Raw genomic sequence first — 13321 nt, forward strand, 5'->3', positions numbered from 1 at the left:
AAACTTTGAGGAAGAAATAATAGCTCTTGACTCATCCCCTACTTAATCCTCCATTGTTAACCATATTTATTGCTAGTATATCTCACCTTGATGGGTAGATCTCTCAGTCCATATCACTGAAAGAACAGTGTGGCTCCCTAGTGCAAATTTCCTGAGAGCCCCTTTCCTCAGCATGTGCCAAGAATCAAATCTTGGCCACTTAGTGCTCTGTGTTCCACATGTGAGCTCACGACGTGCTGAGCAGCCGTGCTAACTGAGATGGATAGCCCTGTCAACAGGAAGCTGGCACACCAGGATGTAAGCAGTGGGATACAATGACCTTTACATTCAGAGAAAAATATCCCTAAAATGGCATGAAAAGTTTATGGGGAGAAGGGAGGCAGGATTCTTTTATTTCATTCAGGCACATAGCATGAAATAAAAGCAAAGGTGCCCAGTTTGCAATTTGCTTGGGATCGAATCCTTATTCCCGGACACAAGAATGAAAGTTGTCGGGGAAAGGAAATGAATCATCCTTTATCACACTGCCCTGAAAGCACTGCACCCAGATCAGTGTCAACTGCACCCAGATTGGCCAAGTGCTTGGACTCGGATTGCGCCTGGACTCGCTGGAACTCGTCGGGTACTGCCAGTCTCGGAAGGCATTCTTGACCCCTGGTTTCATATGGGTTGCTTTTGTGGTGGAACTAAAATATTTTTAGTAAAATCAATGATCTACTTACAGAATCAGTGTCAAGAGCTTGGGAATTTAAATCCTATGTACTTGGTCACCATATTTGTAACTATAAAGGCTTAATCCCTCGTGGGTTCCCTATCAGAAAATATGAGATTCTGACTGACATTTCTTAGGACTGATATGAAGAACTCGAAAAGTAACAGAACTCCCTGGAACACAAATGTTAAGTAAAGACAGTATTGTAGGAAATTAACAAATAAAAAGAGACCTGGAAGTTAATATATATACATATTTTTTTTCTCTCTGTTAGTTAAAATCATAATCATAAACTATACAGTTCAATCATTTCAGCTGAACACCAATAGTAATTCTATCAGGTCAAAAAATTATTGCAGTTTTTCAAGGTTTGGGCAGCATTTTTGTTGTTATTTGTCAATTCTTTGGCATAAAAGAACAATGGGCTGTGCTTCAGAATGAAGCAACAGAAGCTTACAATGGGCTCCCTAGAATTATATAACAAACACTGAAATAATGATGCAATTTTAATAGTTAATTAAATAGAAAAAAGGAAGTGATTACAAAGACACTGTGATTTCTTTTTTTAAATGAATGGACCACATCAAAACTACAGAACAATTTTCCAAGATACAAAAGGGGAAGATACATCCATTTCTTTCTGTTTAATTAAAAGCTGATCATAAATTGCAGAAGCTGTAGGACCAAAAGCTATAAATAAATTTAGAAAACTGAATATTTGTAAATTATAATAAATCAGGTGTCAAGCATCTCAGCACTGGCCCCGAGAGTATTGGTTTGCTGACTTCGAGAAAATACTAGCGTTATGAACACAAAAATCCTATGAAGGTCAACTTGAAATACAAGTCAGTTTGAGCGGCCTAGAGGTGCTGCTCAGATGCTTCCTCAAGCAACAAGAAAACAAGACTTTTTACAAGAAACCTCCTGCTGCTCACTGTTTGGGAAAGATTCTAACTCCTGCAGTTCTCCTTCAACCCTGGGAGAGCTGTTTCAGGGAACAGATTCTTCCTCAGATCATGACACACAGGAGCTGGGGAAGAGAGGGAGGATGGAGATGGAGTGATACCTTGAGCCTGAGCTGCAGAGCTGTGGGAATACCCCAGGGCCAGGAGCGCAGTCTCCACCAGCTGGCTAAAAAGCACATCTTTTCGCACCAACACAAACTCAGCATGCTCTTCTCTGTTGTCATATTCAAGAGAGCCGTCCAACTGCTCCACCACACAGAAGACAGGAATCATCAAACCTGGAGGGACAAAATTCAAGAATAAAACACAAAAAACATTACAAAGTAGAGCTCAGTCACCACCATGAGAAGGGAAGAAACAGTTATAAAAGTCACTCATCTGTGATCAACATTGGTTTAGAGTAAACAAGTCTCTTTGTCCTGTGGGCCTAATGGAAAGCTGTCCCTCCCCCATTATTATTATTACTATCAGACTGTAGTAGAATTGCCAGGGGGCAGTGGTAGAAGCCCCCAGATTCCAGTCATTGAAAAGGTGTCCTAGCACATAGCTTAGGTAAAGGTGACTTTACAGACCCTGGAATCCCTCAATGTCCATAGTTTTATCATGACTACTAATCAGCATTAATATTTTCAATTCTGATCAGTTTTTGTCTAAAAGTGCATTTTAAAGCTTCTATTTACAAGATACCTAGTAGGAAGGCATGTTTGATTTTAGGATCTAGATGTTATGTGAACATGTACAAAGAAAGTCAACAGGAATTTTATTTATTTATTTATTTATTTATTTATTTATTTGGTTCCAGGGATTGAACCCAGGGGTGCTTAACCACTGAGCTGCATCTGTAGTTCTTTTCATTTTTTGAGACAGGGTCTTATTAAGTTGCTTAGGGCCTTAGCACTAAGTTGCTTAGAAATTTTAAAAGTCCCTCTTGTAAGTTTTTGTTTTGTTTTGTTTTAATTCTGGTAAACTGGTCCTCAATTAGCCTGAAAATACTCTGAACATGAAAGACTTAACATTTAACTTATGTCAAAAATATATATCCAACTAGAAAATTTCATCTCTTTGAAATTATTATACACTAACACCAGCTACCAGTGGAAAAAGAGTATCTTTTCTTGTGTTTGCAGAAGAAAGAAGTAAACTACCCTAAAGAATAAAGCAAATTAGTCTAGTTGAAAATCTGTTGAAATCTGTTGTCACTGAAATATTTCTCTGCTTTGTATCAAAGTGTGAAAAGCTAAAAAATGTTTAATTCACCAAACACTTTTTAAACTGTTTTTTATTAAAAAAAAAAAAAAAAAAAAAAGGCATACAGGCATTTAAATCTAAACATAGCCAAGGCAGACAAAGATCAAAGTTTTACCAATATACAAGTGATAAACATGGACTCTGCCCCACGTAATTCACACAAATTAGTATGTTATGGAATGAGGATCTGCTCTGGGTCTTTGGGCAAGAAAAAAATCAAAAGTTATGAAGGATGAGTAGGCAGGCAGAGATGGGGAGGTGGAGGGTTGGATGGTCACGGTGAACGTGCGTCATAATGAAAATAAGACCTCTGTGAAATGACCATACGAGAGTAGGGCCCTGACACTCAGAAGGTTTCCAGAAACCCTTCCCTGTCACCTGACTCTAGAAGTCTCCTGACTCTCCCATCTGGAAAACTGAGAGTGGGGGCAGATACTCTATAAACTACTGGGTCACAGATTTAGGTTTTTGTTCTAAAGATAATATAATGGTACAACTGGTTCCCATGTGCTAATTATTATTATTAAAGATAATAAGTATTGGGTGTAATTATTAAATATAATCATTATTAACAATAATAATACTCATTAAGAATTGTTATCATTAAAGATCATGGTAATTATTATTAAGACTGCACAACATTCTTAACAAGTCTCACCATACCTGGGACAGCTATTGACTCAGTGTCCACTCTGAGAACAACAAAGCAGTATTATTGTCTACAGCTACACTATCCATGCATATTTATGGAAAATATGAGACAATGGTGGAGCAGACCAATTTTTCAAACATGAAAAAAAAGAATTTAGTCTGGCCATGTGATGCTTTATAAAATATAGTTTTTAATTGTGACCAACTCCGGTGGATGCAATGTTTATTTATTTGTACTGGGTTTATCCCCACACATATTCAAGACTTGTAATGAATAGTATGAGTTACATTTCCTCCAAATTATCTCTGCAATCATTCATTTGCCTAGCATTTATTCACTGAACACTTACTATGTGCCAGGTATCACCTGTGGATCCAGGGATACAAGTGAGAACAAGTCTATATGAGTCCTCCCTGCCCCCGTGTAGTGGAGAGCATTGTAAAATCTTCCTGAGTAAGCATAATGGCATTTATAGGACCCTTGCAAGAGAAGCCTTACCAACAGGGAATAGCCCCTATTTAGACCTTTTAACTCTTACATACTGGTATATGATCTTTGTCCAAGGAAGCAGGTTGATTCCTACTTCTAATGATTCAAGCATATGCACACATAGGGCCATGTAGCCAGTGGTGCCATAAGCTACTTAACCACTAATACCTGTGTGTACATAAGTTTCAATGCTGAAAGTCCATGTGCAGTTCCTAATGTCAACATCTGAGTGTCACACATCTGGGAATCACAGATAAGACCTTTAAATGAATCCAGTTGCTCCATAATCTATGATGTGTCCATTACGTAGGCACCATAAATCTTTCAAGTCTATAGTCAACTGAAAAAACTTAAGACCTATTAATTTTAAAGATAATATTAACAGTTCAATCAGTTACATGTGAAATACAATGGAAAATCACAGAGATCTATAACATGTAGGGACTTGCATTTTATCAATGTCAGTAAGTGAAATATTTCCTAAGCATTTTAGTTCAGTGACTGAAGGAAGCAATTGTCACCTGATACAACAGCAATAACTCCTTACAGTCAAAAAGCAAACTCAACCTCCCATGGGCATCACCTACTTGGGGAAAAAAAGAACTCTGAAATCATTTATAAAATAAAACAACATTAACCAGGAATGTATGATAATAAGATTTGTTCTGAAACACACATATATGAGACACTAAAGAATATCACAAACAGGTTATATTTAACCCACGAAAAAAGGTACCTTCTTATTACAACTCAATCAACCTAAACAATTATGGTTGTACAATGAAAAACAGTTTTTAGAAAAGAAGTAGGAGTCAGGAAAAATATATGCAGTTACCAGAAAAATGAAAAACAGTAAAATAGAACAATTAAAATCAAGGATGGCAAGAAAATTAAGGCATAGGTTTAAAAGCCTTCAAAAACAGAAATCCCTACAGGAGACAAACCATAAAAGGATGAGTAGAAAATGAGTATAGAGAAGGGGTTAAAAAAGGATGAGCAGAAATATATACCTCCAAAAAGAGACATTTATCCATTTGGTCATAAGACTCCCACCAAGCAAAAAAGAGAAAGAAAAGAAAGAGGAGAAAGGGATAATAGATGAGAAGATAGAGAAGGTATTTAGAAAGACTTCAAAAAATAGATTCAAAATAGGAAGAATTAAAGATAAGTTCTGATAAATGAAACCACAGTAAAGTAAGCTGCATTGACAACAAAATTCAGAAATGGTCAAGAAGCAGAAAACAGAAAAACTCTTGCTCTAACCCTGTATCTTGAGCTTACAGCATTAGTTTTCTTTTTATTGGAGCACAGACCCATTTCCAGATGATCAAGTAGAGAACTTTGGACCTTTCGATTCTAAGCCTTGCTAAGCCTTTTACAATTGCAGGAGGCAGGCAGGTAGTTCAATCTGGAACACTGGAACACAGGCACCCAGGCCTGAGCCATTTGCTCCAAGCCAAGACTTATTCTGGCAGTTGAGATATATGGTGAACTGTCATCATCAAGGCAAAATAAACCTGGACCCCTCTTCTCCATTAGGAAAAATGCAAATTTCCACTGTCATTAGCAATGATGCTGAAACTGCCATTTCATAAGGATATTATTTCTGAAAAAATGCATAGCTACAGTCATTGTTATTGCTGCTTTGCACCATAGCAGCCCTGTGAACTGAGACATGTAGGAAGATGGTTAGATGTGGTGGTGAACAGCAGCAGGTTAGACATAGGTGACCCTTGGGTGGGATCCTGACAGTGTCACTCCTGACTGTGGGTAATTTATCTGACCTCTGTAAGGCTCAAAATCCTCCTAGCTAATATTACATCACAGAGCTGTCTAGAGAATTCAACTATGTAATATATTTCTCTAACACACAGTTCGCAAACAATGGAATTTATTTTTCTTCTTTTTAGTTGTCAGTATTAATACCAACTTACAGAGGGAAAATAAATAAATCAATTTTTTTCACAGACTATATGCAATGTTATGATACCTACTAACAAAGCATTTTTTTTTTTAAATAACTGTGATGCTAATAGTCACTGAATGGTCTCATCATGGAATAGCCAAATGATACCAATAATCATTGTAGGCCTATTATGCAAATAATAATGGCTTGAGGAGTTCAACATGACCATAGCAAAGGGTGAAGTGTCAAAAAGCACCAAACTTCATGCTCTCAAACTGCATGTCCAAAATAGTAGTCACTAAGCACATGTGGCAAATGAGCCCTTAAACACATCTCCTCTTGAATTGAGATGTGCCGTAGATGTAAAACACACACCATTAGAATGGCTTACTATCAAAAAAACAAATATATATCATAGATAATTTTTTATCATGAATAATTTTTTTTAAAATTAATTGCACATGGAAATAGAATTTTGGATCTAACTTAAATCAAATATATTATTAAAATTAATTTCACCTGTACATATTTTAAATGTAGCCACTAGGAAACTTAAAATTACACATGTGGCTTGTGTTATATTTCTATCAGATGGTGCTACTCTAAGCAATCCACCAAATAAACACATACAATGGTTTTTCTCACAAGGGATAAATTCATCACAAACTGACACTACAACAATTATGTGCTTGTCCTGAACACTTCTTGGATGCCCTTTAGTTATCTTTTCTCTATGTTCCAGATCTTAGGAGACCAGGGAACAGAAACCCTCTTGTTTAAACTCCATAATCCAATGCATCTCCTTCTGAGAATCACCAACCAAATTATAGGCTGCATTTTTTTTTATTAACTATACTGATTCAAATTCTTTAATAAGGAAGGATTTTGTCCCCTCTTCCCTTCACTTTAAATTACATTTACAGTCCTCAGGAAATGCCACAACACTGGCTATGAAAGTGACCAAAAGAAAAGGACTCCTGAATGCTCCTGATGTTCTACCTCAACAGTGAAAGATAAAAGTCAAGCCAGCAGCATGGGGTCTCATTGGCAGGACTCAGTCACCCTGCAAAGTTGGGCCAGCAAGCAAACCTCTCTCTCCTGTTGCACCACCTGGTCTAATGTACCTATTTTTATTTTCTCCTCACAGTCACCCTGTGAGACAGTTGTTATTATTCTCATTTAATAAATTAAGATTATGGGAGAAGTGAGAAGCCCCATGAGGCAAGAGCAGAACAGTGCAGGTTATCCCATCTCAACTCCTTTGAAACAATACACCAAATCCACAGGCACAGAAATCGAAGAGCTTGGCCTTTGAGTGAAGGACCCTTTACCACTTGGTACAGCTAAGAGTGCTCTGTGTTGCTTTTAAGTCGATTTACACCTACAAGGTGTCAGGCATTGCACTAGGTGTGGAGGAGAAACCAAACATGGTTCGTGCTTTTCAGTCACTCACAGACAAAGGCTCCTGTGAATGGGGTGGTGTGGATGAGACTGCTCTTCAACCTCCACCCCAGACCCTTTATCTTCTTGGTCCACCCTCATTCTTGGAACTGCCTCTGAATGACAAGAGCCAGTCTGAGATGGTAGCAGGCTAGGCTTTCTCCTTCCCACTTTTTAAGGGCTTCTGAAGCCCACCTATTTCTGGAAGTAAGGCAGGGACCGGACCCACTCCCTTCCCTGGGGCAGGCAAGCAGATTCTATCATAATCTGAGAAGGTCTTAGGGCTAACTGAAGATTACAAAGGCCGCTGGGCAGAGCCTTCCATATCTGTTCTTTCTATACACTGAAGCGGAAGAAAGCACCACACTCTGCAACCTCCACAGTAGGTGAATTGTAGACCAAGGGCCTTTGAAAGACTGCAACAAATTCTACCACCTAAAGCGGAAGAAGGAAAGGAACGAGGGACCACCATTTCCTATTGTAAATTATCTAGAAAAACAAAACAAGTTACTTGCTCTACAGCCTCATATTTGCTTTTTGTCTCTGTCACACTCCCTCACACACAGCATGCACTCACACATTCGCTCACACACATCCTGAGTCAGGGACAAGAACGAAAATAAGCTGCCAGTAGTAACCTCTAGCCTTTTCTTCCCACCCTAAAATAATAAAGTTGAATGCCAAGAACTGCAACCAGAAACAGAAAGAAATAACAAGGTTTCTCTCACCTCCTTGTTGGAATCCCAGGGAAAACTTCAAAAAGGATCAAGTGTGTCTTTCCTACTCCCCCCTGTCCTGCACCTGCTGTCCCCCTCTCCCAGGCACACAACCTTCAGAACTAGGGCAGCCAAGGGTTCCACATTCCACTTTAGCCTCCTACTCCCCCCAGGGGCTGATCTCAAGTTTTTCAGAGATTAATAGATAAAAAGATACTACATTTTGCTGGGGAATGGCTTTGTGGTCTCTTTATCTCTCAGATATACAGTCATACTTCGGCTAACACGGATATGTTCTGAGACATGCATTGGTAGGTGCCCTTGAGCAAACCTCATAGTGTATATTTAACCTACCATGGTCACGACATCACTAGGTGTAGAATCTTGTGGGACTACTGTCATATGTGTGGTCCATCGTGGACCAAGGTGTCATTATGCAGTGCATGCCTGCCTTCACTGTAAAAGAAACACATTTTATCCCAAATAAACATAATGGAAGAAATTTCAGATAGGGTAATAAAAATAAAGTAGAAAAAATAATTGCACTAATTTTGAGAGAAATGGAAGAGCACTGATTGGGTGTAAGAGAGCGGTCCAAGGATTCGTGGGTCAGCCAGAGGCCCTCAGGATTCCCCTAAGCTGCTACAGTTCCCTCCCTGCTGTTTGCCTATCAACTACAGATTTCCTAAAGGGTTTATTCACTTATTTTTGTTGTTAGTTTCATTTGTCCTTAACTCTTACTATAAAGGAAGCAGAAGCCGAGACACAAGTGGGACAGCAGCAATTTCTTGGTGATAGGTAGGGGGACAATCATAGTCAATTCTACAATCAGGAGGAAGAACAAACTGAGCTATATATGCAAAAATTAGATTTTGTGTTAATCCATAGTGCAGCTGTTACATGCAACTCAGGATTAGACCCCCAACTAAAGTTTCAACAATCAAACCCCTTGAAGCCTCTCCCAATACATCAGGGTGGGGAATGATTATCAGAAAATATTTTATTCTCAGAATTTGCTCTGATAAAACTATATACTTCTTTGCAGTCCCCGAGACTGACCTTAACTTTGGAAGAAAGAGATAACACAGGTCGGATGGGAATGGGAAGGTGGACCCTCTCATTTGCTACCCCAAAGGCTCCAAGTGGGCTTCAAGGGATAGGAAAGGGAGACTGGCTCTGGCCTTCCACACCTCTGATTTCAGGCCTGTCCTCAAGCTGAGAAGGTCTGAAGGATGAAGGATAAACTCCAGATCCCTAAGTCTAACTTAGCCATAGAAATTCAGTGGCCAGATCAAGCTAGTGTGGTCGTTTGAAAACCAGGACTCACAGACACACGTGGGGAGTGTTGTGACAATTTATGGAAACAAAAAGTCAGAGCTACACTTGGGAACCTGCCATGGCAAGCCTGGTCCACAGAACTGAATTCCCTGATGTCAGGAGAGCCAGGACTTCTGCTGGCATGAGGAGAGGCCCACCATTAGCCAAGTCTGTGCTCCTCCATCCTCCGCCCAACCTGAGCCTGACCTATAGTAGTCCCAAAGTAAAACTAGTTCAGTTTAACAAAATGCTAATTCCAGTTAGACATCAGTCACCACCATTAATAGACAGCACTGATTCTGGTTTTTACATAAAACTCCGCAGCTGTCAGACTTGTCTGCATCACTATGGGCCTCCTGCACTGCATTCAGCATCAGTAGACGAAGGAGCTTTCTAGGAAATGATCTGCACAAGCGGATTCAGGGGCTCACGTCCTGTCCAAGGGAAGCTTGCCAGACCACAGGGCTGTGCATGTTCACGATGGACAGAAATTGTTGGTCCATCAACATGAACTATCGTAGGGCATTGTATGTGACTCAAAAGGGTAAGTGCTCAGCGGTTGCCTTGGGGGGTCTTGTCAGTAGTCCATCCCATGTTCTGCATGGAGAGACTGCAGCACCTTTTTAAAATTTAGTAGCTACAGAGAAACGAAATGTTTGCTGATCCTGGAATAAATGTTGTTGTTTTTTAAAGGAAAAAAGTAGAGGCATGAGTTTGGATATCACACAAAGTGCAAAGGTAAGGCATTTTCCTGAAGGACACTTAATTTGAAACTAAATTATGAAGGTTCTATTCACAGGAGATTAGAAATGCATACCTTAGTCTTGGGACTCAATGGTGAGTTAAAAGTAACCATATCATAATTAGCAAATACCAGGATTTTACATCTTCTTTTAAGTTAAATTTTATTCTGGAGGCTTCTGAGAGGATAATTTTAAAACGGTATTCACATGGAGACATATTTGCCTCTCACCCATTCTCATTATCCTCTCTGGAAAAGCTATTTGCAACCTGGAATCCCATGACTCAAGAAAAGGAGTCAATAAAAATTGTCCTTATACTAACATTTGCTTCATCACCTCAGGTTTTAAGCTCTGCCTAAATGTTATTTTATCTAATTCAAACAATTTTTTTTATCCTTGATTAATTTATCCAGTGTAGTGTTAAGGAAAGGTTAACTGTACTAAGGTTCTCTACAAAAGAATTAATAAAGGAATCAAGCTCTCAGCTCTCAATAAGACAAGACTACCTAGATTTCTAGTGGGAATATTTCACAGCACAAGCATGTTTTCTTTGGGGAGTTTAACTCACAAAAATTATTAAAAATTGAGATCAAACACTGGTGCAAATCCTCAAAGGAAATCATTCTAGAGTGGAAAGATTTTTATCAAATGAAAAATGGAAAAGTAAAGTTTTTACAGCAAAAACTAAAAGGCTTTCTCCCTCACAAAAAGAAAATGCTACTCTCTACGTTTAGGATTTAAAGAGTAAAACATCTATGGATATTTAATAGGAGTGCAGAAATTATCACCATGATATGAATGCAGATTTCACACGGCTGACTCCACCTGATGGGCAACCATCTCACCCTATCCCATCCACTAAAAGCCCCACATTCTTGTACCCAACAAATGGCTGTTCAGAGGCAACAGCAACCAGGTTCTTGAAAGAAGTAACACTGGGAGGAAGAAGAGAAAAGAACAGGAGGACAGAGAGAGCCAGAAAGTCAAAATCATAGTGTGTATTTTCCAGTTCCCTTAGGGGATACTGAGATCTCTGGTTTGTAATACATAGGATATTATTACTGTGACTCAGATCAAGTTAATAAAACCCAGCCTACAGAGCAGGGAAACTGTGGTCTGATGGAACACTTCCCAGACAAAATATTTTAAGTATACATGTACCTGTGTAATTTATAGCAATTACTTAAATAAGAAAAACAGAACAGAGAAGACTAGTATATCATTAATTTTTTTTCATTTTATGGTTCTAAGACATTCTCTTTATAATTTGTATAATTTATATAATTTCAAAAATAAAATACTAAATTTAATTTTTTTAAAAAAACTAAAGAAGCCACGTAAGTTGCTGCATATAAATCCATTGAAACTCTTATTTTCACCCTTAACATGGTTAGCCAAAGGCTGTTGCCCAAAGATGGAACGTTATTTAACGTTTTTACTGTCTTTGAGAAGTGTTATCAAAGCAGCCTAAAGTGATTGTTTCCTGAACAAAAAAAGTGAGAAATCATCACCCCAAACAAAATTTTAAAAAATTTCATTTCCTCAAAAAAGCCCTGGAAGATAAGCACAGTTGTGTTTTAGGGTTGGGGGGGGGGGGGTTGTTTTTTGTTTGTTTGTTATTTGCAGTACTGCAGACTAAACCCAGGAGCACTCTACCAAGTTCAGCCCCAGGACTCTCTTTTTTTGGTTTTTAAGACGGAATCTTGCTAAGTTGGCCAGTCTGGCCTGGAACTCTTGGTCCTCCTGCCTTAGCCTCTCAAACTGCTGGGATTATAGTCCTGCACCGCTGTGTCTGGCTCACAGTATTTTAAATCGGGAGAAATTCCAGGTATGAACATCTCAAGCTCGGAGAGATTTCACTTCCCCTACATTCCTTGGATTAAAAAATTCTTTAATTCAAAAATAATTTCTAAGTCTCAAAAAAGAAGTATTTTAGTGTCACCCCTACCCCCACCCCAGGTCACAATTTCAAAAACGGAGCTAATCTCATGAGCTGAACACAAAAATGGCAAAAAGACAAGCCAAGCACTCTTTTCCAAACCCCATACTGAAGGGAGAAGGGTTTCATTTCTACTTAATTTAAAGGTATGGGTGTAAGTTTGTGAGAACACTCCAGAATGACCCATGAGTTAAGAGAAGTTATTTTATTTTCGCACCATCGCTGCCAGATCTGGACAAGGATAATATGAGAAACTCACATAACAGCTCCCATGATTTTAAGTTCATTTCTCTATTTTGTTAACAGACGTGGGACAGACAAACATCTGCTGTTAAGAGCAAGCCTGTGTTTATTATACATACTAGAGGCTGGCTGGGGGAAAGATGACTCTACTGAGTCACCCTATCAAAGGAAGAAGACAGCCGCATCTCAGAAGCCTTCCTGGGCGAAAAAGAAATGTCTCCCTCGACCTCACTTCTAAGCTATACATCAATCTTCAATGTAATTATGTTTGACAGACTATAAGCTCTTGGCAGTTAACTTGTTTACAATAAATGCTTAGTTTGGGTACATGGACTGGATTTCAGTCTTACAAATATCAAACACAAACCTACAACAGTCCCATTATGGGGCTGAGAATTATTTTGCTATAAATCTTTTTATTGGGGGGCCGAGGGAATTACTTTGCAGCTTGTTTTCCACTAACCACTTGGAACAGTGTGAAAAAGGGTACATTTATCCCCTGACCCTGTACTAACTGGAATTCTGTACATTCTACATTGCCACTGGTCAGCCCCCAGTTTTGCCATAGTGGCAAAAAATACACATGAAACAGAACGGTTCTTACTAAAGCCACGGCATTTCCTACAATTCTTTTTCTCCTCAAAGTCTCTTGGGAACTAATGACCATTTGCAACAGCACTGAAAAACTTAATATTTTTTGTGTGTTTTGTTTTGTTTTCTGTGGGGAGGAAGGTTGGGTGGGTAGAGGTCAGCTGTAAAAATATGCTTAAGATCCAAACCTGCCATATGAATGAGCCTGTAAACAGAGTTATTTTCACTGTACATTACCTAGAGATTCATTTGAAAAGGAAAAAAGAATCAGGATCACCTTATTAACTCTTGTAAAGTGGCTCTACCAACATGTTACAATCTGCTCTTCAATAATAAAGACATTTTGGTCTTCTAATACCA

General features: G+C 38.8%; 1 protein-coding gene across 3 annotated transcripts in view; it reads right to left on the bottom strand.

Moving 5' to 3' along the window:
- The window catches only part of SATB2 (SATB homeobox 2), a 175204-nt gene that overhangs the window by 144777 nt on the left and 17106 nt on the right, over positions 1–13321 (bottom strand). For all 3 annotated transcript variants that reach the window (XM_079135527.1, XM_079135525.1, XM_079135526.1), the window contains one exon: positions 1779–1955. In XM_079135527.1, coding sequence (XP_078991653.1) covers positions 1779–1955 — 177 coding nt within the window. The remainder of the gene's footprint in view (positions 1–1778; positions 1956–13321) is intronic.

This window comes from Sciurus vulgaris, assembly GCF_902686455.1.
Source record: "Sciurus vulgaris genome assembly, chromosome: 3".
NCBI lineage: Eukaryota > Metazoa > Chordata > Mammalia > Rodentia > Sciuridae > Sciurus > Sciurus vulgaris.